This window comes from Falco rusticolus, chromosome 6 (genome assembly GCF_015220075.1).
Source record: "Falco rusticolus isolate bFalRus1 chromosome 6, bFalRus1.pri, whole genome shotgun sequence".
NCBI lineage: Eukaryota > Metazoa > Chordata > Aves > Falconiformes > Falconidae > Falco > Falco rusticolus.
The window spans coordinates 11,502,614-11,528,352 of record NC_051192.1 but is presented as its reverse complement, the minus strand read 5'-3'; the positions used below and the strand labels follow the sequence as shown (position 1 = coordinate 11,528,352).

General features: G+C 44.5%; 2 protein-coding genes across 5 annotated transcripts in view; one reads left to right on the top strand and one right to left on the bottom strand.

The window, feature by feature from the left end:
- The first annotated feature begins 5,371 nt into the window (after positions 1-5,371).
- On the top strand, positions 5,372-18,787 carry AGT (angiotensinogen). Of its 2 annotated transcripts, none has more exons than XM_037393154.1 (5): positions 5,372-5,461; positions 11,030-11,843; positions 15,596-15,860; positions 16,306-16,450; positions 17,081-18,787. In XM_037393154.1, exons 2-5 carry the CDS (start codon positions 11,054-11,056, stop codon positions 17,270-17,272), a joined length of 1,392 nt encoding a protein of 463 aa, XP_037249051.1. In that variant the 5' UTR covers positions 5,372-5,461; positions 11,030-11,053; the 3' UTR covers positions 17,273-18,787. The 2 variants fall into 2 exon arrangements, with proteins under 2 accessions (XP_037249051.1, XP_037249050.1); XM_037393153.1 differs by having other exon boundaries at positions 11,027-11,843.
- Positions 18,788-22,464: 3,677 nt separating this feature from the next.
- The window catches only part of COG2 (component of oligomeric golgi complex 2), a 32,131-nt gene continuing 28,856 nt past the window's right edge, over positions 22,465-25,739 (bottom strand). For all 3 annotated transcript variants that reach the window (XM_037393148.1, XM_037393149.1, XM_037393150.1), the window contains 2 exons: positions 24,516-24,696; positions 22,465-22,918 (listed from right to left, as the gene is read on the bottom strand). In XM_037393148.1, the coding sequence (XP_037249045.1) occupies positions 22,817-22,918; positions 24,516-24,696 (283 nt within the window). In that variant the 3' untranslated portion in view covers positions 22,465-22,816. The remainder of the gene's footprint in view (positions 22,919-24,515; positions 24,697-25,739) is intronic.

The window sequence follows — 25,739 nt, the reverse complement described above, 5'->3', positions numbered from 1 at the left end:
AAGATTATTTTTATTCTTTAGACTGTGAAACACCGAGTGGCAGCGTGGGAGAGGAGCCAAGCTGCAGCATGCCTTCAACCCCCTAAGCCAGAGGCAATCCCTATGGGAGTTCAGCTTTTCCTGGGAGAATAGCTGTAAGAGCACCCACTGATCCTTTTTTGGGGAAGCTTATAGTTTTCAGAGGCATTTGTCAGGGTCTGCTTCAGCATCCTGACCAGGAGGCAATCTGAATTCTTTTCTCACTAGGAATATCCTGGGCTGAATTTACCGTCCCTCAGCTTTATCCCTTAAACAGTAAACTAAAATATTACTGCATGTTTTTACAGTTAACATTGAAAAGGTGGAAAAAGAAAGCAAAGTAAAAATGAAATGAACCCAAAATTGCAGTGAACATTTAAGCTTTTGCTTAAAAACCATCCAGTAAAAACAAAAGAGCAGGAAATTCTGATCTGCAAGAAGACTGATTTTTGCCACTTATGAAACCCCAGAAACTTCAATTACAAGCTCCTCCATTATTTCTTGTAAAAAACCACCACTGGGTACAGATTTAACTTTTCCCTCCTCTTGCTGTCAGAATTACGGGTTTAACAACGTGCAGTAAGGTAGTCACATTTCCCAACGTTACTGGCACCGCAGCGGTGAGTGCGGGTGCGCAGCCAGCCCCCCCGCGCCGGGAGCAGCGATGCGGTGGCGCTCCGCACGGAGGCAGCTTCGGCTAAGGAGAGAGGGATCTGCCACCATCCCCGCAGCTCCGCAACCGGCTGGATTAGTGCCTGCCTTCACCCGGTTGACCTTCTTTTGCAAAATTTCAACCTGTGAATAGCTGCACGTCGGTGCCGGCGTGGGAAGTTAATTCCCGCTTCTGCGTGCCATGGCGGGAGCTGCTCCTGAAGGAGGTGATGGGTCTGCACAGCAGTCTCGAAGAGAGAGATCCTGTGAGGCTCTAGCAACCTGGGCAGCCTTAACATAGTGCTGCCTGGCTCAATCTGTCTCTGCTTTCTCCCTCGCCACCTTTCTACCAGGATCTGAAAATGGGAGGGAGTCCAATGTGGCCAACAATTTTGCTACCGTCAGTTGTGCACCCCTCAAATTAAAGCAAAACTGAAAGCCATACCCTTCTCTCAGCTCACAAATGAATCTGTTCTTTTCCATATATAGATTGTATTTGGAGCAGTGAAAATTGCTGCTCCCTGCCCAAGAGGCTGGCTGTGTGGGAGCTGCCTTTCAGTGGCTACAACTCCAGAAAATGGAGGAGTCCCCTAATGCCCACAGTGGGGCAGAAGCCAGTCTGTTTCTCACTAATGAACTGCATAAACCGTATGTGATTAAAACCACTCCTCGAGTGAGGCAGAAGACCACCACAGACAGTGTTCTCAGAAGAACACTGAGTAGCAGCCAAAATAGTGGAGCCCTGCTGCTTGCCCACCCAGGGCAAGAAGCTGCAGGCAGAGGAGCAGGAGGAGGGGTGGAGGTGGCCTGAGGGAGGCTGGGGAGATGAAGGAGAACCTGAGTTTGCACAGGGAATAGGATTATCCCAGTTTCCAAAGGTCTTTCTATGGCTATGCTTTGAATTTCCAGGCTGGGAGACAACAACTATTATGCATGGTGCCCTGGGGACAGTTCAGGTCAGGACCAAAAGGTGCAATGAGATTTTCAAGGTCTCAGTAGTGCCAGCAAGGATTAGCCTTCCAAGGTCTCAGAAGATCCCCAGGAAGTAAATCGTCATTGAACTTTATGCAGCAACTATTGCAAAGTATTATTGCAATACTGAGAGGAGCGGGATGTTTGGTGGTGGAACCTTTTGGAGCTGAATATTGTGACACCTCCTAGACAGTGGTCACCTGGCTGCTTCCCTTGCTTATCTTGGGGAACAGCTAGAAGGCTTCAGTGGCTGACCCAGCTGGGAAATGTTAGGACAAGGCAAAATCTCTCCCTGACACAAGGGCATCTGTCAGGAGAGTAATCAGAAAAAGTGTATCAATTCTGATGACAAAGCTGGCCTCAGCTCTTTGACAAAGCATCTCTCTGTGCAGGCACTGCCATCCCTGCTCCTCTGCCTTGCAGCTCTCACCCAAGGGATGAAGGCACAGCGTGATCAAATAGGTAACACACTGGGCTGGGAGTCAAGAAACCTGGCTGCTTGTGCTTGAGATGTTGCCAACCCGCTGCGTGACTGAAGGTGAATCCTGTCACCTCTTCGTGTCTGCTTTCCCTCTTGGGACAGAGGCTCACCCTGCCCTGACTGCTTCAGTCCAGGATTGTCTCTTTGCTTCTCACAGGCACAGCACCTGCCACAGGGAAGGACACAAAATCAATTATAGATTGCCGATGTAACTGTTAGACTGCAAAGTATTTTGAGATCCTCAGGGTAGGAAATTCTGCATGGGCAGGCTGTGCATAGATCATTCTGAAAATGCTATTAAAAAGTGTGTCTTCCACTGGGAGAGGCAAAAAATAGGGTTACAAAAGTTCAAAGCAAACTCTACACTCAGGGCCTACAAACAGAAGCCATAACAAACCGAATGCAATTATAAGCTGGAACAACGTGTGCTAGTGTTACTGTAAGTTCATTTGGGTATTAAATAACTCAAAGAGCTCCACAGACAGGGGGTGATCAGAGCACAGACCTCCCTCAAGGGGACAGAAAGAGATGCAAAGATGGTGATGCTCCCTCCTCCACCATGGAGGGTTTGCAGCACGGCCAGGGCAGTGGCTGCCAGGGCAGCTGGCACAGCCAGGACACGTCTCCTCCTGTGAGGAGGCAGCGCCATGCCACACGTGTCCTTTCGGGGTGGCCCCAGCTACCTGAGTCAGCTCTCCAGCTGCCCACTCACCATCATACATTTGGGCATCATCCAAGCTGGCACGATGCGTCCCTCCACCCCAGCACAGGGGTAGAACACCTAGTCCTTGGGGTTTGTAGCAGCCGTGTTACCAATTTTTCCATTGCTCCTTGCTGTGAGAACGCGTGGCAGAAGCAGGATAATCTCTCTCTTTCATCATCTGTACTTTGAATGCTATTATTGAAAAGCATTTTTGCAATCCTCTTTACACAAAAAATTGGGCAAGCTGAGTACATCCCCCACGCTCACCAGCTGCCTTCACAGAAAAATGGTTCCAGCCAACAAGGGCAGAGGTCAGGTGTACAGAGAAAACATCGGAAAAATCACATGCAAACCTATTCCTTGTCAAAGTTTTATTAAAACAGTTTAAAAAAATTGCTTTACACAGCCTTTCTCCACCAGGAAGAGCAAAAATAAACAAATAAAATCAGGTCCATGGCAGCTTGGCACAGCTCTCACAGAACGGGGGGAAAATCGGTTTGCTGATGTATAGAAACCTGCCTGACCCATCATCAGAGCCGTACTCCTTTCCCCCTGCTTATTTACTCTGGAAAAAGTGTGCAGCTGAAGTGAGAATGGAGCCCAAAGGTCCAGCAGGAGACAAGAGACACATTTCAGACCCCAGTGCAGTTAGTACACGTACCGTGATTAAGAGAAACAAAACTTGAAAAGTAGCTAACTAATGTTAAGAGCCTACCTACGGTTTTTGAAAATTGTTCATATTTTCTAGGGCTTATGTTGATTCTGGAGAGATAGCAGCAGGTTCCTGAATGCGCTGTGCGCAGGAGCACAGCCCAGCAACACCAAGGCTTAGGGTCAGGTTGGCTGGGTGTGTAGTTTCCCTGGCAGAGCTCTGCTGAAAGAGTATTTCCAGTCTGTGCTGCAGAATGAGCCAGCATAAGCTGGCCTCAGCTCAGACGTCTCTATTTCCATCGCAAGTTGAAGACAAGCCCTTGGAGGGGAGCGCGAGAGCTGTTCTATGGATCAAGCTGAAATCCATTCCAGCCAGCTGTCTGGGGATTTCCTGAGTTAGCAGTCGCACCTGGGCCATCACGTTCTGCATCCTCCGGTGCCCACACCCTCTGTGATTTCATTTAATCTCTTTTTGTACCAGCTAAGACTCCACAGCATCCTATGGTAATGCCTCCTGCACCTTACGTATGCGAAAGGGCCCTTCCTTTCATTTACATTTGCTGCCTGATGCTTTTATTGGGAACGTGCTGATTGTGGCATCGTTACTAAACAATGATTCAGGACTTGCTGTTCACCTTCATCACTTGCCATTTATACTCCCTGCACCAGTGGTTACTCTTCCAAACTGAAGCATCTTGGTGTCTGTAGGCACTTGACTGCTCTACAAATTTTTTTCCTGGGTGTCTCACAAATGGTGGTCCTTCCACTGTCATGACTGGCTGCCACACCTGGGGCAACCACCGCACCCACTGATGAAGTGATATTCCCTATTTTCCTTTTGTTGGATCTTTCTGCATGAGCATCCTCATTTTCCTTTCCTTCCTGTCCTTTTCCCAGTGTCTGTTTGCCCTCTCCGTTGATGCCTTGTCCAGACCCCGCACTGCCTTCCCTTACCCAAGCAGAAGAGGGAGGGAACGTTATGGATGTTGATGGGATGTAGATGTCTACAATTACCAACATCAACCCACAGGCTGTATAAACAATCTGTTTGTGGCCTACTTCTCACTCAAGGCACTTTTAGTCTTAAAAAAAGAAACCCTCAGATTTAGTAATGAATGCTGTATGACCATGCACGTGCTGTTACGTCTGAGTTAGCCATATGTTAATTCATAATCTATATAGGTCAGATATACCAACCCAACCCAGGAAAAGTCCATGGAAAAGTCTGTGGTCTGAGGTTGTAAACAGGGTGATTTATTATCCCTCCTCCACAACTCCCACCATAACCTCATGGGGAGACAAGAACATCATCACAGGAGTACATATGGTTGTTTTGAGTTCAGATCTCAGGGCAAAATTTGGGAAAGCTGGAAAACAAACTGAACAGAAGAGAAAAAAATATTTACTATTGTCTCTGCACAAAGTGCTGACTTTTATACAGCTTTTCCCAGAACAATCTGGATCAATGAAAACACTCTTTGACAGAGTGGAGACATGATGTTCTTCAGTGAAAGAATAGCTGCCTGGCTGGTCAATCGCAATTCTAGCTCAGACAATATCATTTTCCCATTCTACAGCTAATTACACGCTGCTGGCTGTAGGGTCAGTGTTCCTGTGCCAGGGTTAAAATGCCTAAAGCCTATATGACAGTATTTACAACGGAGAAGGGCCAGCAGCACCGTCACCAAGGCATTCTGACATTCCCGTGGGGCAGAGGAGCGCTTCCCCATCAGCACTCCAGAAGAGCAAGGCTGCCCAAGAGATCCACCCCTCTTTGCTCCCTCTCAGCAGCCACCATGAATAACAAGCAGGAAAAACAGAGGCAGGTTTTGAAGAGAAATGAGGGCAGCAGAGGGGAGGAGGGAGGGCCGGCCCCGCTTATGCAAGGGCGGGTATAAAAGGGGGAGCCAAGCGCCTCTGCAAGGTAGGGAAGCGTGGGGCAAGAGGAGAGCGCGGACCTCTTCGCTGAAGAGCAGGTTTGAGAGGTCTGTGGCTCTTTGTACCTTTACTGCCAGTGTCGCAGGGAGGCATTTGTTAGCAAAAGTGCGTGGGCCCTGGGCTTGCTTTGCACAGGGGACGCCTGTATGCTTCCCAGCCTTGCTTTCACCTTTCTCCATTCCTAGTTGCTGGAAAGCTTTTTTTTTGCCCAGGTTTGGCCCCATGCAGGTTTTCTGGTACAGCTCTCTTCAGGGAGCCAAATCCTCCAACCCCGGAGCCAAAGGGCAGGACAGAGACTCTCTTCTTTCCGAAGCTGAAGCTCTATTTTTAAGCACACGCTTGTCCTAAAACATGGCAAGCCAACAAAAAAAGCCGGACAACAGGGTCCACGTATAGTAATTGGAATAATGCTTGTGGACTCCTGCTTAAAAATGGCTCAGAAGTGAAATGAAAGACTAACTGTAATTAAATCTTACTAGGATGAAATACATTCCAAGAGTAGCAGTCTATGTTCTCCACAGTCTGTGAAGTATGTTCCAAGAGTAGCAGTCTATGTTCTTCATAGTCTGAAACCTCCTTTAGTAGCAACCGTGAGAAGATAAAAGACAAAGATCTAAGAAGTGTGCTAGTGTGTGATGCATCTTAATTAGGGGAATATTAATTGGGTGAGTATAAGTGATGGTCAAATTAGGGGGCTGTTGTGTACAGGGACTTTGTAGTAGGACATGAACATAAGGTGAAATCAAAGGATCTCCCTCATTACTGAGGCCAGCCACATTCCCAGTAGTCTGAAGGAGGAGGAGCACTGGTGAAAGTGGGTCATTGAACATTTTCTGGTGAAAGTTTTTTTCTGAAGAAAGCTGGGTATTTTAATTCTATGACTTTATTGATTGGGGGTGGGTGGGGGGAGTCTCCTGCACTCCTCAAAGATATTGACAGCATTTTTTGTTGACAGAAAACAATAGAACTCGGTGCACAGACACCAAAAGAGCCCCAAAGGTCAACTAGGGTGAAAACCCTGAGAACTTTAAACTAACAACTGATCTTTATTCATGTGACGGAGCCAGACTGGAGTTATCATTCAGGTGCCTCTTGCTCCTCCTCTTTTGTGGGGCAGCATCCCCTGCAGCCAAGGATGCCTGACTTGGGGCTGGTACCTATAGCAAAAGGAGACCACCAGCTGCAGTGTGACTCAGTCATGGCTTGCAGGGGAGTTGGGAGCAGGAGATACCCAAATACCGCCCTCCAGGTGCTACAGCACAGAGGCACATGATTTAAGGAAAAAAATAATAATACAGTAGCTTCAGATTATATGATTTCCCCTTCTAGTGTTTCTTGTCCACAGCAAACATAAATCTGGCAGCTGTAGTATATGTTACTAGCATCACTTAGAGCTTATTAGCCAAAGTCAATAATTCTCGTTAATAAGGATACTTTTCAGAGTGTTGCAGAACACAAGGCGCCCGCCACTGAAAGAGCCTAGGTTTCTTTGTCCCCGATACTGAGATTATCAGGCTGGGTTTGCTTTTTCCCTGTGTTCGAGCTTCGCCTAGGGGGATGTAGCAGAGCAGCTACAGCTCACAGGCACAGCATGATCTGGCCGCTCCTGCACACCGCTGGTGCCTAGTGCCTCATGTGGGGCTGTGTGGGTGGTGGGGCAGGAGACACAGGTTTGGGCTGTGCTGTCACACGTCCCACCCGCACCTCCACTGGCCTCTGAGGGACCAGCTTTCTCCTCCAGCATGCCTGTGGGAAGGACTCTCTTGGGAAAAGGGGAAACAAGGGGAATGGCAACCCAAAACCTAGCTCGTTCTCGTAGCATTTAGCCGAACAAAATGCATTTTTGATGGAGAAACTTCTCCCATTGCCTGTATCTGTGGCTGGGCTGCATGCATTTTGTAGCTGTCTGGAGATGGTACAAATGCTCAGGGACTGTTCTGTTGCCAGGTGCTTCCTCAGCTGAGATGTCCATGCAGCAAAAGGACAAAACACCGTGAATATTTCAAACTATTTGTTTAAGCCTTGTGTGCATGATAGCATGTCATATGGGCCTGGGCTCAGAACTACTTTCAGACTTCGTTAGACTTAAGGTCATCAGACTGTTTAAATGAAAAGCAGGGCTGCAGAGACAGAAATTCCCAATCCCTTTGGTGTTACATGCCTGGCACACAGCGCTTGGGCTGGCAGGACTCGGCTGCCCCTGTCTCCTCCTCCAGCTCCAACAGCTCCGACTGCCCTGGTGCACTGAAAACATCCCTCTCTCTCGGCTCTCTCCTTGAACCCAACATCTAACTGGGCACAGCAGTACAAACCATGCCTGACTGGCCCTCCAAAATCAGGGCATGGATGTTAAAACAGCCCTAATCCCATTATAGCCATGGGATTTTAATTACGAACTGTAACAGGGGGACCGTGCAAGACCCAGTCTAACCCAGCTGCATCATCCCTGGTTTGATTCAGTGTTTACTTGATTAAAGAGGAAGAAGGGGCACACCAAAACTGGAGGACCATTTCAAAAGCAGCAGAAATATCTCCAAATCCCATCCCTTTTGCCAAATAGGACTTGGGAAGCTGAGACTGGGAGGCATGAAGTCTCTGTGATCCAGCTCTGGCAACCTCATCCGTTTGGCTTGCATCCTCTTCTTTTCAACACATTTCACTTTGAAAAGGAAAAAGAACAAACTTTTGATCTTCTGGGTAGATCAAGAGGGAAAGAAAGGGTAAAAATTGAGAGCTTAATCCTTTTATTCTGCAGTAGCATACATGTCCCACTCACTGATGGGTACCCAGGCTGCAAGGTAGAGATTAAAGGCAATTTGTCTGAGAAGAAAAAAATCTGGTCCGACTGTACAACAAATACAGGTACAAAGAAATCTGCATTCCTTTCAGTCTGGCACAAAACAAGCTGAGTTATTTTCAGCTCCTGTAATTTGTTCTTCTGCACAGAAAAACGCCTGTGTCTGTCTTAGTAAATGTGTAACTGCAGGCTACACAGACGTGCTGGGTCTGGTTAAAGGTTGTGTATCCATCCCTGAAACTTTCTGTGTGGCCGGTGTTGAGCCATGCTCTGGTTTCATCGGGTCCTGTCTGGCCTAAGCTAACTTCTTTTGGCCCCCCCAGCCTGTGATGTAAAGTAGCTTTGTGTAACGCCACTGCAGACGTGTCGAAAGGGCCATCCTGTGGAAAGGGCATAAATCCACCCGCAATCACGCCGCCCGCTCCAGGGGGAAGAGGGCACGCGCCAGGACGGAGGCAAGTAAGCACACCTAGATTCACTTGGAATGCCAGTTTTTCAACTCGGGATTCCGTGCTTTTCTGAAAGGCTCAGGGCTGACTTCTTTAGGGCTTTCTGCAGGTGGGGCTTAGTGCAAGTGCTGGGGTGAGAGCTGCTCCTCTCGCTTCTGCTCAGGAGAAATGAGCTGACATGGTGGCTCTGGCAGCCTTGAGAAGTAACCACCAGGCACCAGTGATACCTAATGGCACAGCCTGACTGGGCGGCACAGAGACATCCTCCATGCTCCTACGGGAAAGATTAAGAAATGCTTCCAAGGAGTTGCATGATGGAGACAACAGGGTGGGAAGAGCAGTGCCTCTAATTTGTGGCTTTTTGGTCTGTTTTCCTGAGCTGTCTCAGTCAGGATAATGCAGTGAGTAGTCTGGAAATGCACAGTGGCTGGGCTAGCAGTGAAGATGAAGTTGGGAAGGCAGGTCCCAAGATAATTTTTCAACTGGTCATAAGCAACGAAGAAGCTCTGTGATGCGCGTCACCTGCTGCCGGCGGGGCTGGGGAGGCAAAGACAGGGCAGGGAGCAGAGAGGACAGCAGCGCTGGCTGCGCTGCCTGCACGATAATTTAGAGGATGGGATGGGAGTTAACAGGCAATAGCAATCCTTGGATGAAGGCACAGCGCTGGAGATATGCAGCAGGCCCTCCCTTGCGTGCTTCTGGGGAGCAAATATTTTCAGGCCTGACTCACTAGGAAGATGTTCAGAAATTCCAAGGGACCATCACCAACAGCAGAAATGCCATTTGCAAACCAAGCTGTTAGACAGGAGCCTACAGCCTGGGAATTTAGATGTGTATGTTAGCAAGCATATCTACTTAACAAGGTATGTCTAATTACCAAGCATCTGCACATCTCAGTTTTTTGCATTTGCAAGAGAGTGGCGATACTGCAAACAGGAGTATTATTAGGCATGAAACACTTGGGGGTCCCTCAATGAAATGAATATGATTACACACAATAAATCAGGATGGAAAGGTGCCAGGTCTTGAATGGCTGGATTTAAACCCAAACACTTTTACCCTGTGTAAATTAAAATGTTGGTGAGACAGATATTGCACTGTGTCCTCTCAAAAGGCTCAGGCTACTGGAATTGCAGTACCTGAGAGGCTGGTGTGACTCAAAAAATCTTAGAGAAAGAAGGCAGGGAGTGGAGTTTGGTCACTGCTGAGGCTGTTAGCAGTTTGCCCATCCAATGAGTCTGCAGAGCTTGGAAAGGGGAAAAGAGAGTGAACAGAGCTAAAATAAATAAGAAATGACTAGTAGAATGAAAATACAGCTCTAAATAACAGCATTTTGGCCAATGGTAAGTGTTATAGCTGCATAATTTCCAATGCATTTGGATCTCAAATACACAAATTCAAGGCTATATACTAGAAATCCAGGGAAGGTACAGCAGAGCTATTAGTTAACAAAAAATCAGATACAGTAGAAGTGAGAATTACAAAAATGCAAACATTTTCAGTGTATTTGCACATACGTGTGTATGTATGCATGCGTGTGTATGTGTGCCAATGGCTTTCTCATTCCCAATATGCAGCAGAACCTTTGTGCCAAAACATCAGTGACATCCATATCCAGTCAAACTCTCTACTTCTTATCAGGAAAAACAAGAGCAGCAGGTAGTCTTTTACCACAGGAGAAGACTACCTGTACTTTGGAGTAAAACTCAGCTTACCCCCTCTAACTCTGTATTCAGATAAAGAAGGTTCTATGAAAGCGGTTTCAGTGTCAGCACATTTGTATAAGGAAGCCGTCAGTGTGTTTGCCTAGAAGCTGGAATGAATGTTTGCACTGGGCTATGAAAACACAAAATGCTCTGCTAGTGCCAAGTATTATGCTGACTGGACATATAAAGTGAAATCATTCAGTGGTGGGACCTTAAGAGACCTGGTTCCCGACCCCACTTCGCTTAGCCTGTCTGTGTACCAGCCAGATTCATGCAGCAGTTTGCAGAGACAACTGACCAGGTCCCACAAGCAATATCGTCGCACTATTACAATGCCCTGCCAGAACTAGCACGCTCTAGCTGGCAAGCCCAGCTGGTTGGCGCGCACAACCGCACTGCTTCCCATGCTAAATCATTAGGGTGCTGCAGTGGGTAACGGAGTCACATCTGTGCTTAGCATTTCCCCACCTGCCACCATTGAAACCAGTGGCCATCTCATGCTGGACTTTTCAGGGGGCACACTCAGACCAGCTAGCACTAAATACTGAAATTCCTGCCTTTTTAATTCCAATGCAGCACTAGCACCTCACCCTGTGAGTAAGAGGAATTGTATTTACAACAGGCTAATCAGTCTTCTTTCCTCCTCACTTTTTCTTTCAGCAGACGCCGTGGAAGCAATTTCCCAACATGAACCTGATAGCAGAACTTCTCTGTTTGTTGGCGTGCCTCACCACACTGACTTGTGACCGTGTCTACGTCCACCCTTTCAATTTGTTTTCTTTCAACAAGAGTACTTGTGAGGAGCTGGAAAACTTGGTACAGGAGGGAAAGAAAACTTTTGTCCCTGTCTCCATCAAGTCCCAAACCACACCTGCCTATGAAGACGACCTGAACCAGGACAAGCTGGAAGTCCTGAGCCCGAGTGGCCGGAGGAGGCAGAAGATGAGGTACCTGAAGGACTTAATCTATGTCCTGGGTGCACGGTTTTACAGCGTGCTGCAGGAACGGCGGCAGGGCCAAAACGTGCTCCTGTCCCCAACCAGTCTTTATGGCTCCTTGGTGTCTCTCTACCTGGGCGCCTCAAACCAGACAGCGGCTGATTTGCAGCGTTTGCTGGGATTTGTTCCCCGCTCCGGAGATCCTGACTGCACCTTCAAGGTGGATGGACACAAAGTCCTTTCCAGCCTGAGGATGATTGAAAGCCTTGTCAAGAGCAGGGATGAGGAGTTGCAATTTTCCAAGATGCTCTGCCTGTTCTCCGCCCCCAGCGTGCCTCTATCCCAGCTGTTCGTGCAGGACTTGCTCCCTTCTGCTGATGCTCTCTACGCCCGAGCTGTTGACTTTACAAAACCAAGCGAGGCAGCAAAGCAAATAAATGCCTTTGTGGAGGCCAAAAGCAAGGGCCAAAGCAAGTGCTTACTGACAGACATCGACCCATCTGCTGATCTGCTGTTTGTGGTGGATGTCCACTTGGCAGGTATGAGGCAGCACTGCTTGTTTCAGGGGCAGGCTGGGTGGCGGACAGGCAGTGCCTCTGCTCCTGGGAAAGATGATGAAAGGCTGGACCACTGCTCCATGTGCAGTGCCCTGCTCCCCACCGCTGTGCTGGGGGTCCTGCCTACACTCTGCCATGAGCCAGCAAGGGCAACGGGGAGGAGGTGGAGGGAGATGGCCTCCTAGAAATTTCCCTTGTCTAGGAAGTGAAGAATTAGGAAAGGTGTGGGAAGATGAATAAGAGAGGTATGCGCAGCATTTCTGACTGCAAAGGAACCAAGTCATGAGGGGCCTCCAGCAGAAACGATCAGAGAGTAGCTTTAAAGCAAGCCAAAGAAATACCTGTCCCCAGAACCTGTGGAAACACAGGGAGCTGGGTGTAACAGGCTGGAGGTACAGAGTCAAGAAAGGCTGAAACACGTAATGGCCATGACTCCTCCAGTGGCTATTAAACACAGAAGTCTGGAGGCAACTTCTGGGCTAGGAAGGAATCAAACAAGCTACCAGTTATGGAAGTGGGGAGCATATACAAAATTAGAAGAATTAAAGCGATGTCTTAATTACCTAGGGTTGTTCCATGCTGCTGTCCCAGAACTCCCCCTGCACCATAGCTAAGCCTCCTCTTCCAAGCGTAGCTGCTTTTCAACATCCCTGTGACTGAATGCGGTATCAGAGACCGCACACTCTCGGGTTGCTTGCCTACCAGGCAAGTATTTCAGAAAATTTGCAGTGAGCCATAAGTTTCTAAGCAGGCCTCTGCTGCTAAAGGCAGAGCTCTGGTGCCCATGGAATGCTTTTGTGCCTTCACCTTCCCACCTGAAAACTGGATGTCAGGTTGTCTTTGCCTTTCATGGGTGCTGTCATAATGGATCTCAGCTCTTCAGGCAGCTGTGAGCATCAGCCTTCTCTTCAGTGTAAGGTCTAGAGATGATACTGCAAAAATAATTCTCGTGTTACAGACTTCAGCATGGTCACAAGAGTTTTCCTTTAGCAGAACAGTTTTTTCCTCTTCTTCTGTATTGGAAACATATAATTGTATTAGCTTAGGAACACGTTTGAGGGTCTGAGTCACTGGGTCAGCTCTACTACCTTCTCTCTCTCAGAAGGGTGAACTTGAGATGTAGTCTCCACGTGTGGGATGGAGAAAATTGGCTCAAGAACAAATGAGTTGGATAAGCAAGTCTCTTCTAATAAACACAGGAGATGACTTCAGCAGTTGCTTTGCCATTTGGTTGTGGAGAGCAACCACGACAGCTAATGCTGTCATGTTCCATGTCTGTCCCTATAGCTGCAGAAAGGAAAAAGTATATTTTTTTGATCTGAAACACATTATATATGCTCCTGAGATCCTATCAACAGCCATAGGATTGATTACATGACAGAAATCCAGACCAAACAACAGCTAAATCTTCCAGTGGTCTCAACTGTTGTTTGCTTGCACACAGTTGTTTTTACATTTATAGACTCGCTGCTGAGCAGAGGCTGCCATTTAGAACCCAATACATAACATCAGGTGCAAATTTTGCTGACATGAGACTTCTTTTGGTTTTTTTGAAGTTGCAAAATAATTACAAACTACGGAATGAAAATAGCACCATAGGATTGCACAATCTTAAGCGCCCTTACCTTCTCTCTTTTAAACGCTCTTCTGAACAGACAACCCCCAACAACTTAGTGTTAACTTGAAATGTGGCAGGATGCTTTTTGCCATATTTTTTAAAAAAGTAAAAAGTCACAGCTTTCCACAGGAAGTCATCCTCTCATTAAGCTTGCCAGGCTGGCGTAAAGCCTGTATCACAGAACATGGAGATCATCACCTGAAGCAGAGAGGTCCAACATTTCTTTCCTGCACTCCCAAGCCAGTACTGCAGCATGCTCTTACTCTTGCAGGCTAAATCTTCACTCATGACTGACAGCCTTTTTCATTTTAGCTATCTTGCCTGTATTGTAGACACAGGTTTCTTCCCTGCTCTGATGTGGCTGCCAGAAGGCTGCCCAATCCCACAGCTTTAGTGTTCCGATAAAAGATCTCACTGTAAGAAACCATTTCTTCCAATGTGTCAGCTATCACTTCCTATAGCAAGGATGTTCATCTTCAGTTTTCCTTATATTACATTCTGGGTGTGTGAGACAAAAAGCAGGGTTTCTGTAGTAAATGCATCTCTCCCATGTCCTGAAAAAATGCTGTGAGAAACAAATACTCATATTAAGACTACGAACATCTTTTGGAGCACTTTCAGGGGAGCAGCTAGTTACACATTTGAGGACACAGACGTCCAGACCCTCACCTAGCAGAAGGCCACAGGCAGTCGTTTCACACAGTGGTGCTGGTTTGTCAGTTCACAACTGGCACAATATTAATGGACACAGCCCCAAAGTCAGTAGCAGAGCTTTGAAATTTTGCAGTATCTTTCCCAAGACTATTTTAAACCAATTACTCTCCCACCTTCATACATTTAGCTATCTGAATGCTCAATTCTTCTTTCTCCCTTTTTATTTAACTCTGTTGCAGTCTTGACTTTTGCTATCCTGTGAGAATAAATTCTGCAGGTTATACAGACCCCGTGAAAGTGGCTCCTTTCTGCTTGCATCTCATAAGAAAAAAAGGTGAACAACTCTACTTCCCTATTCTTTGTTTTGCTTACACCTTTCACATCTCCTACCTGCCGCTTCTTTTTCGGTGAAGTTATAGTAGGTGAAAGTGCCTAAATGCTCTTCTTACACAAACTCATCCAACTTATTTAAGAGGCAAGTGTTCCTATGCAAAGCCGCTTACTACATATTAAATATATTAGGGTCCAGCATGTATCTGGATTAATTGGAGAATAGACTAATCAACAGTACAGCCAGACCAGCTCCTATTTTATACCATATTAATTATTTAAATGTAAGGAGCTCCTTTCTTTACCCCAACGTGTACATCTGTTTTCCTAATTCCCCCAAACAGCAATTTTGAGATTTCTGATCTTTGCCCTTCTTGCTGATGGCAGTAGTTTCTTTAATGCCAACAGGATTATCTGCCTAACTGGGCAGCAGCACTGATCTATGGCAGTGAGCAGATAACCTGTTGAAATGCAAAGCTGCACAGAAGCAGCGGGAGGTGAGAGCAAGGCTTTCCATACTTGTGAACTGGGTAAGAAATCTATATTAAGGTTTAGCAAGCATTCAGGTACGTCCTTTTTAACCTCCTTGGCTCAATCAACACTTGGTGCTACGCTTACTACCTTCCCCATTGCTTTGGTTCATGCAATGGCCAAGGGTGAGACCTCAGCCAGAGCTTGTGCTGCCTTCCCGATCCCGAATCCGCCTGGCTGCCTGCGGGTGCTCCTGCAGCCAAGGGCTGGCTCTGATGGGTGCGCTCCCAAACCACCACCACCACTCAAGGGATGGAGAGGAAATCCATCAGCCAACAAGGAAGCAGGCAACCAAGCAAGCAGAACTACTGTGCCCAGAAAAGGCCACAAAGCCAGTAGAAATCTTGTGGCTTTGGCTGCAGTCCTGATGGTCGCCGTCCGTGTGCAGCCAGCCTGCACCAGCCTCTGCCTGACGCTACCAGAAAGCGTAGTAAAGGCAAAATACATATGCTTGTAGTAGCAAAACATGATTTTATACTTGCAACCCTTGTCTAATGCACAGTGTGTTGGTTTTAAATGAACGTATATACTGGCTAAGGGGCAGGGGGGAGGAGTGAAGAAAGTGAAGAATAAATTTCTTCTTTCTCAATCTGTTTTTCAGTGAACGTTAAGCAAGCCTGCCAGCTCAAAGAGCCTCAGGAGTTCTGGGTGGATTCAAACACGAAGGTCTTGGTTCCTATGTTGTCAGTGACGGGGACATTCAAGTACAACACTGATGCTAGTGGGACTTTTTCTGTGGTGGAAGTCCCCATCAGCAAGACTGCGCTGCTGGTGCTGCTGCAGCCCATCAATGGCAGCGAGCTGGAACACCTGGAGTCTGAGCAGCTGTTGCAGTCCTCAGCTTGGCTTCAGCAGCTGGCCCCAAGGTAGGGATGAACAAGACAGGTACCCCACACAGGCCTGACTGCTCACTGACCGGGGTCGGATCCTGCCAGGGAGGGTTTAACACCCAGCACCAAGGGGAACACCTGCAAACCTAGGGGTCTCACTGCGAGGGAGCTCGACTTCAGTGGGATTGGCTTTTTATCTGGGGTGTTTCAAGGAAACGAGCAAGTGCTTTTCCATAGTTGACAACACAGGACCCATGAATTGGGATGAGCTGGGGTTTAAGTGTGCCCAGGGCAGATTTAAGGCAACTTCCCACTTGGAAACAACAACGTGACACCCATCAGCCCTTGGTAGCTGTCTGGCCCCACATACTGAGCACTTCTTGTGGCTGTTTTCACATGCCCGTTTCCCAGGAGTGCCCAGATACCATGCTTTCATAGCGGGGAGCATGCACTTGCCTCTCTCTCTCTCTCTTTTCTGCAGAGAAATTAAATTAACACTGCCGGAGTTAACAACAGAAGGCAGCTCTGATCTACAGGAGCTTCTTGCAGATATGGAACTGCCTACACTGCTGGGAAAGGGGGCAGATCTCAGTAAAATAAGCGATGCCAATCTAACAGTTGGAAAGGTACAGTACACATCACTGGCATTTAAAAATATGCCTCCTGCTCAATTTCAGCCTCTTTAACTGTACAAATTCACCCAGAACAAACCCATCAGAGCCATGTGGGACACATGCTCAGTAGGGAACTTCCAAGGTGACTGAACGATGCAAATATTCCTTCGATTAACCCTTCAGCAGCAACAGGTTTGCCTTAAACTCTTCAAATTTCATCGCTGCAGCCAATACAACATGTGCACAGAGATGAGGTTTGAGATCCGAGTGTGCTGCACATACAAATCAGGCTGCATTTGTTACCACCTCCAGGCACCACAGCAGGAGTGTATAGTAGAGGCTGCAGGTACTGGGCTGCTGAGGATAACCCTCCATCACCGAGGGACTAGGAAGTTCTGTCAGAGGCTGCAAGGGTACCAGGATTTCCTACAGCCCAAGTGTACAAGCAGCTGTAGAGCTTTTTCCTGTTATGGAACAAGTACTCCATCTTTTTAAACATCCATGGAGTCTATCCCGTGCTGCTTACAGCTGATCTAAGTTATTGATTACTTCATGTGCTTTATCGTTTACTCAAACTCTCATTTGTCTCTTTGCTATCATGCTCTGGAACCATCAGAGTTACTTATATGTTTTGCTTTACAGGTAATAAATAAAGCCTTTTTCAAACTGACCGGTGATGGAACAGATCAGCCAGAAGACCCCACAGCACAGAAGGAAGATGTGGCGGTCCTGGATGTAACACTGAACAAGCCCTTCCTTTTAGCTGTTTTTGAAGAGAAATCAAGGGCAATGCTTTTCCTTGGCAGAGTGACAAACCCTCTGAACAGGGCTTAGTGCAAGCACAGGGAATAGGGAGGGAGGGGAACGACATGCATTTCCCATCACCTTCTTCTTCTTCATCAGCTAATTTTACTATCTTGTTGAGTGCTCTGTTTAGCCTGGACATGAAGCAGGTAGTGTCTGAAATACAGCTTTCTGAAAGCTTTTAAAACATTGCAACGTTTCATCCTTGTTCATCTATTTCATACGAGGCGACTCAAACTGTTCCTCCAGCTTCTCTTCCTTATTCCCACCACTTTGTCTCCTTTCTGTCCCCAGCTCCCTTTTTTGATCCAGTGGGGACAAAGTAGTAGCCAGCAGGGCACTGACTTAAAAAAAATAGTTTTATAAGCCCAAGCAGCATTTACTAGAGAAAGGTGTAGCAAAGGGCCTCTTCCTTCTTTAAGAGGTCACTTTATAATTTTTAGTTTGGGGAGTCTTGCAACAGAGAGTCCCTTTTATGCTACAGTGAAAGTTTCAGCTATCCACAGAGATTTCTGTCTTCATCAGCAACATTTTCCTTTAAAACGCTGCCAACAGCGCAGGCAAGCTTCACTTGTCCCACTGAGACAAGATTTTCTGCCTTGGAAGCAAAAACACATTTAGAGGAAGTTTCTTCTTTCCGCAGTCCAGATGGATACATTCATTTCTTAACTCTATGGAAAAGCTAAAAATAGAGTTTGGTAGCATTAATGAACAGTGATGGATAATTCTCATAGCTTGACAGAATTATCTCTGACTTTTTAGGAAAAAAAAGCCCAACTATTTCAATACAAACCCGTTCCTTGGGTTACTTTCTAACCTGAGAGGCATCTATTACAGCCTTACATCGAAAAAGAACATTACCGGTTAGAGCCCAGGTATATAAACTTTAACATATCAAAACCATATGTTCTTAAAAACTAGTATTAATGGCAATAATCTGTACTAGTATAAATGGTGGATGTGCTGGTACGCATGAATAAAAAGGTTTCAGTGGTCCAATCCAACTGTTCACAGAGTCATAAAGGTTTGAAACATTGAACTGCAACGAGAGATTATTAGATGGCTCTTGAATTAGGAAGCGAGGAATTGGAAATGAAATCTTGGTACTAAGGAAAGCCTCTCAATGGAACAAGGATTTCCACTTCTAACCTCCAGATTTGCCTTTAACACTGATGGCATTTAGAAAATATCTGCAGACCTCTTTGGTATATGATGCCAGATGTATCCTACAAAGCACGGTAGCTCATTGTCATCCAGAGTGGCCCAAATGTCTAATCCAAACCCACTAATGCCAGTGGCTTGCTATTGGTGATGTAGATAACGTGACAGATCCTTCTGGGGTGTTGGAAAAGACTAGTAACACAACTAGATAACGCTAGGATTTCAAGTGCCATGATATAGCATCCATGTATTTATCCGATTACACTGTATGTATTCCAGCTAACATCTAAATACTGTATTCATACATAGAAGCAATTAACTATAAATATGCAGAGATGGAAAAATGCAAATAAACCCATTTCCAAGTTGCTTTGCCACAGTTCAGTTGGGTTTACGTCCATTAGTGCCTCCCTTGTTCTGGCTTCTGAAATTTGCTCCAAGTCAGATTTATGTTTTTTTTAAGTCCGTGAATTGCAAATTTTCATGCAAGACAGCCAATGGTATAGCTGTAAGCATGAAGCCTGGCAGCTCCCAAGTGTTTGTACCAATTTTAAAGTTACCCATTTATTCATTAAAGGCAGAAGGTAGCATCAGCCACAAATAAAATTTCTGACCACAAAATGTTCCATTTCTATGTTGATGGAGGACAATGAAAGGAAGCCCCAGCCATGCTGCCAGCGAGTTCTGGGACAAAATGCTATTATTCGCTGGTGGGGGCTGCATGCTGTTGGAGGACTCCATACACTGTCCAGTCGTATACAGGCAGAAAAACAAACAAGCAAAATCTAGCATCCACAAAACCAAACACATTTCAGAAAAGAAAAGAAAGCACCTCTCACCTCTCCACTGACACCCTGGAGAAGAAAAGGGAGGAAGAAAGGGCAGAGACAAGGAACTAGAAGTACACTGGTCAGAGCAAGGCCTGGGAAGAGACGTGCTGGAGCAAGCACTACAGTACCCAAAAGTTAAGCTATCTGTACTTGTACCCACGCACCTGGATATTCAAATGGTAAAAAACCCAAACCAACCAAAAACTAAACAAACATCACACACACACACTGAATCTCTCCACTTCCCCAACAACGTATAGTCTCTTGAGACTTGTTTCCGACATCGATTTTACAACTAAAATTCTCCTGGCATTTTGTACTCTTCACTCTCCTGCAGTGGTGTCCTTCAGTTCCACCAGATTCCTCTGCCAGGCACACAGTGATGCACATCCTAAGCATCACTCACACACTGAGCTCTAAGCTGCGGTTTACAGCTCAGCAGTCTAGTGAAAGAAACACCTAAAATCATGCTCTAACAGGTGGGAGATTTGGAAATGGAAAACAAAGGCAAGGACAGGCTTTTTAAGTTTCATCAAGACAACATAGTTCATCCCTGAGCATAGCTGACAATTACGTGGGTAAATTTTAAAAAAATAAGTACGTATCTAGACAGCTTGCTCCAGTTCAAGCATGAAAATACAACTGCTGATGGAAAAAGAAGAGTAAATGTCATTCAGTATTGAGTGGTCTGGCCAAACACAGACATTGCCAGTTATCTGCAGGTGATGAGGTTAAAACAGCCCCGTCCACTTCTGGTATAACTCACAAACTTGAGAATCCAATTACCATTTTAGAGGAAAACATGCCATTATTCTTTTCCTCCTTGATGCTACTATACAAAAGCTCTTCCAGCTAATTCATTCCAGAATTAGAAAGGCATAGCAAGTTTTCTAGAAGTTACAGAAGAAGAAAAAGACAGAAAATCTGCGTTACTGTCATGAAGTACAGCGCACTTAAAAAAAAAATATCTGTGGAACAGGAATTAGTAGCAGAAGACACCTCTGTCAGAACACACTTACATGGTAGATCCTCTTCTCCTGACTGATCCACAGTATTGGAAAATGCTAGAAATTTTTTTACCAAAGACAAAGCCAATTAACACCTCTTCTTTCAACACGGGTATCACACAATTTTTTAAATAATGCCATATTCCACTGAAAGAAAATTAAATGCGATTCAAGTGAACAAAAGATGGGGAACTGACATAAAACCAGTGATGCAGACATTTACAGCAATCACAGGACCATTCAGGAATTTTGATTTGCTATACGATGTTATTTCCTGCCTTGAAATTAAAGCTGGTCTTCAGTGGAAAAGAACAGAATTCAGCCTGTACACTCAGCAAGCTGACGGTGACAAGTGGGAAGTGTTATTGCAGGAAGATGTGGGAAATCACGGGCAACAAAAGGGCAAGTAACCTTTTCATGCCTTTTTGGTTTGCTACACAGATCGCATCCTTTTCCCTGGAGGATACAAACAAAGCTGTTCTATCTTCAATCGCTAGCATGCGCAGATCTCAAAAATCTGCTACTTTTGTGACAGTTGTTACAGTAATTTAAATTTATACACACACACCTTCCAAAATTAGCACAATACATTTACAGTTCTACACTCTCAGCCTCAGACCACAACTTACACATACATTTTAGAATAAGAAAACGTCATTGAAAACAACAGTAGCTAGTGGCAGCAAGATGTCTCTATTCCTGACTTAATAAAAGCAAATTAAGAGGTGCAGGGAGATAAGACCAAGCTTTCTAAGTTCATCAGTTAGAAGCCTGGAAAAACAGAATCACAGAATCATAGAATGGTTTGGGTTGGAAGAGACCTTCAAGTTCATCTCATTTCAACCCCCTGCCGCAGACAACAAACTTCTTGTTCATAAGGAGTAAGTTACGTTCATTTTTAGTGTGTACCTAAGCCCTTGGCTGGCTGAGGATCTCCATGTCACCGAATGAGACAAACAGATCTGACGTGCAGGAAGTTGGTTCACTTTGCTGTTTCTTTCTTCAGCAGTAACTTGGATGCTCTCTGCATTGGATATGTTGCCGTGAACGGAGAGATGCTAAGCAAATGAGAAAAGCCAAATCTTGCTCTCCATTACTCAGATCGAATCCAAGAAGAACCAGCCTGATGTTAAGCAGCAGCACTTTTCCCACTGCCCCCCTTCATAAAATTAGTTTTAGAAAAGCTATTATAATCTTCCATCCTAATTGCTTGCAAAGCACAGCGATCACATATGTCTTCTCAACTAAAACATGGTCAGTTCTGCAACAGTGCAGAATAAAAGCCTTGATGCTGTGAAAGGTTTGCTCACTACAGCTTCAATGCTACATAACAGCCGTGTGCTACAAATGCTGTTATTTCTCAGTACTTGGAAGATTTGCATCATCTTTGGAAGATTTGCATCATTAAGACCCAAGCTCTCTAAATAATTAAAAATACCCATTTCTTCCTAAAGTAACAAACATGAACTAGAATTCCAGTGTTAAATTTTCACAGGTTAAAAAAAGCCCACCCCACCCCACAGTCAAATTAAAAACCACAAACAAAACCTTCCTTCACTCCCACAAGGCACTCTCTCATTTGAAAGCTTCAAATCCACCTCCTACGGTCCCCAGACTGTTACCCATCCCTTAGATACAAAAGAGAAGTGTCAATAGGCAAATCACTCTAGGTTCAAGAGAGCTCTTTGTTAAGCCCTCTACCATTTAGAAGCCTAATAACACTTTCAAATCTCCCGCTATATAAAGATACACCTTGTACTCAAGTAACTGGGTTTGAAGTTACAAGAATTCTGTATGTATTCAGGCAAAATACTCCCCTGAATTCTAACAATGTGATACAAATCAGAAATATGCCAACTCTGAATAAATTCTAGCTTAGCGAGTTAAGTTTTAGTTTGAAGGAAAACAGGCAGCCTGAATGTAACAGTAAGTTAGATACTGATACTAGAAATTATTTTTTAAATTACTTTAAGAGCTTTTTTAATGCAGCACTTCTCACCAACCAGGTCCATGAAAAAAACAGATCAGCAAGAGGAAAACATTCAAAACCCAAACAAGAGCTAACCATACCCCATGTCAAGGGAAAGCAGGTAAATGCAAGGCCAGTAGCAAGAAACAGCAGATTCCTATTTCTGTGAGCAGTTTCTTTATTCCAGAAGAGCTGGAATAAAGTCCCTTTGAAAGCTTTTGACAGCTATCAATGAACACACTCAATTCAAAAATGTATGGGACATCAAAGTTAGAAAGACAATTTATTACCTATTATTTTCATCATATAAGTTCATTTTTCTGCATTTTAAGATGTACAACAAAAATAAAAAAAACATTTTCTTCTACTTATATTCTACAGTAGAAAGTTTAGAACTTCTGATTGCTTTCCGTACAATGGAAAACTATGGTAAATTCTCAGTCTTTGGTGACACAAGCTTATCCTGACAGATGCACTGATTTGTTGCTCAAGATACATTAGGAAGCACTTCATTGCTACTTATTTGGTAAAATAAAGAAGAATTAAATTATCTTTCTTTCTTTTAGGGCCATTGTTTATCTTCAGTCACATGCTTTCAAAAAAATATCTAGGATTGTTCCATTGTAGCCTGATCCTTGGCAGTTAGAACCAGCTCTGTAAGGGCTGAAAAGCTTTTTATGCTGCTTGTTTCCAGTCCCATCTTTCGTATCTAAAAAGACACAAAAGAAACAATTATTTTCTTTAAAACATCAAAACCTCACTCATTATTCTACTTAAAACACCTAGCAAACCATATGTTTTGTCCTGAATTGACATGCGGTAAAAAAAAAACACATCTGCATATAGTGAATATTATAAAAAAAACCCCCAACATATTGCATCCCACTTTGCTCAGTTTAGTCTTTCCAGTTAATGTAGTAGGAAATATAGATTCATTTCCAGGCAACTAGTAACTACAGCCAGTTGGAAGTTTTCCAGTGAAACAGTCAGAAAGAGAAACTTGGCTGTAAGTTTGTTTTTAAGGCATTGATTTCAACTGAAATTTTTTCAAACCCCAAATGAGGTTTCTCGGCAAAACTTTAAAGACAAACATGAACACATCCAACAACAGCTAGCGGTGTGATGATGAAAGCATTTCAAGAGGCTGCAAGACCCTATGGTTCTAACCTTGAACTTCCTGGGGAATGAAAACAACTCTACAAATAGGGAGGTTGCTACAAGTCATTTCTTACCGAGGAAATCGATTGCTCTGACAATCAGAAAAAAATGCAACCACGAGAAAACTAAGAATGCACTGAAAAAGAAAAATCTGGACCTAAATCAAACCCTAACAAAATGATTCTGAAAAGGTGTTTGCTGTTGGAACTCTTTGTAATGTTCACATGTACCAAAACAGCACCTACATAATGATGAATAATCTATACCAGTTCAGCTTAAATCCACATTGCAGTGATGTTAAGAAATAAAAAGAACAAAAGCCCAACCCCAGCCACAAACTGCCAAATAACAGTTCTTGTTAGTAAGATTTCCATACTTCCACCCAAATCTTCCTTTGTAGGAAGCCTCAGATTACAAGAAAAACATCTGCTTACACACAGGCAGACTTTATCTACCTGTTCCAATGCATCAACAGCATCTGCTCATAAACACGACTGACGACAACTTCTTGGCAACTAATGATACGGACTTGCCGTTGGAAGATTTTTTTTTCATATACATACATAATTTTCAGAAAGAAATAAGTACAAAACAGTACGCTTATACAATTTGATGTAGCTACTGCACATCTCTCTTCTCCTGGAATAGTTTATTTTATTCATTTTGTTATTTAAAGTTTCATATTTGGCACCAAAAGGAACTTACAGTTATGCAGCACAACAAATAAAGCTAGCATCTTCAAAGCTCTAGGGAACAGACGCTTGACTATACAGTAAATCAAGGCTGAAATACCCAGAGAGGTGGCAAACAAAAACAGGGCCATGGGACACAAGGAAGGTCCCTGCCCTCTGATCTGTCCACACAGTGTTTCCTCTTTGTGCTTCTAAACACTAAGCCGTACTTGAATTTTAAATAGTAAGAAACACAAAGCACGCATCGTTGCTCAAGTAGTATCTACAATCACCAGGGTCTCGAGCCACCTTCCTTATACAGATGTGAAAAAACAAAGCAACCCCCTCCCCATACCAAAACCACATCAACAAAGCTTTCAAGACCAAAAAATAAAGTTAAGCTTCCCTTTCCTCCTCTGTCTCACTCCCTTCCAAATCCAGTAATAAAAGCAAGCAAATTTGTTTCTGATAACTTACTTGTTCTCCAAAATATTCAACATCTAGGGCTAGCTGCAGTCGGATTTTATCATCATCACTCATGCCCCCATTTGTACCGACAGGGTTTGAAGTCGCAGTTCTTCTGGCTTGCTTCAACCTTTTTAGGCTCTCCTCCATTTTCTTAACAGAACTTAGCACATCAGATACAGTTTCATAATACCTAAATTGAGAGATTAATGAGAAAGAAAAAATACTACACTTTTACCAAAAGCCTACTTCATACACATCAGTACATCACTGTCCCTGAGAAAAATGCTGAACAGTGCTGGGAGAAGTGGTTTCCCTTGTGAGGAAGCTAATTATGTTTCCATCGTTATCAATTAATCAGTATTTCCCATCATTAGGTCTAGAGGTCATTCTGACGCCAACTATTCAGTGTTGAAGCCTCCTTCTCATCACAACATTTCTGACCTGCTCCAGGTATCTGAACTCAATAGAGACCAAAGAATGCAACTGCTCAATTTTGAATGGCCTGAATCAGCCTCTATTTACAATCAACAGAGCATTAAGTAGAATTCCTTTTACAAACAGGACAAGAACAGCCTGACAAAACAAAAAAAATACATAGTTTTAGACAAGTTATAGAAGTGCACACCAGTGTGAAATGTCTACTTCTAAAATGAAGAACCTGATCTAAACAGGGCCCTCGAGAAGCTAGCAGGAAAAGTCAGAAGAACAGTAGTGCCAAGTTAGAAATGGTATAAACAGGATAAAAGACCACCTCCCACATACTGGGATCCACATTAAAGCAAGCATAGAATCAAACCAGGTAAACAAATCAACTCGTCAACAGAAGTTCAAAAAGCATTATGGGCTGAAATCCCACGCCTAAATGGGAAGAGCATAATACCATAGGCATTCACAGATGCCCAGGACAGCAAGTTGTTAAGAACAGCTAAGAGAAGAAAACAGAGCAACAATGGGAAATGAGAGGATCCGTAAGTGATCAGATTGAGCTATGTTCTATAATTTGCTAAAATCTGTAAATTTTAAAAAGCCTCTCTGTGACAGTGATGAAACTACTACTGTAAGGAACTTGAAAGAATCTTTCCGATAATTTTAAACAGGGAGGCAACAGAAAGCAGGCAAGCTTTTTTAAGGGATAATTAGATAGGAATGGCTAAAGAGAAAGTGCTTGCCAGTGCCATGGAAACTGTTTAACGATAATCATTCTACGAGAAGTATCTTCGTAAAAGTCAACTG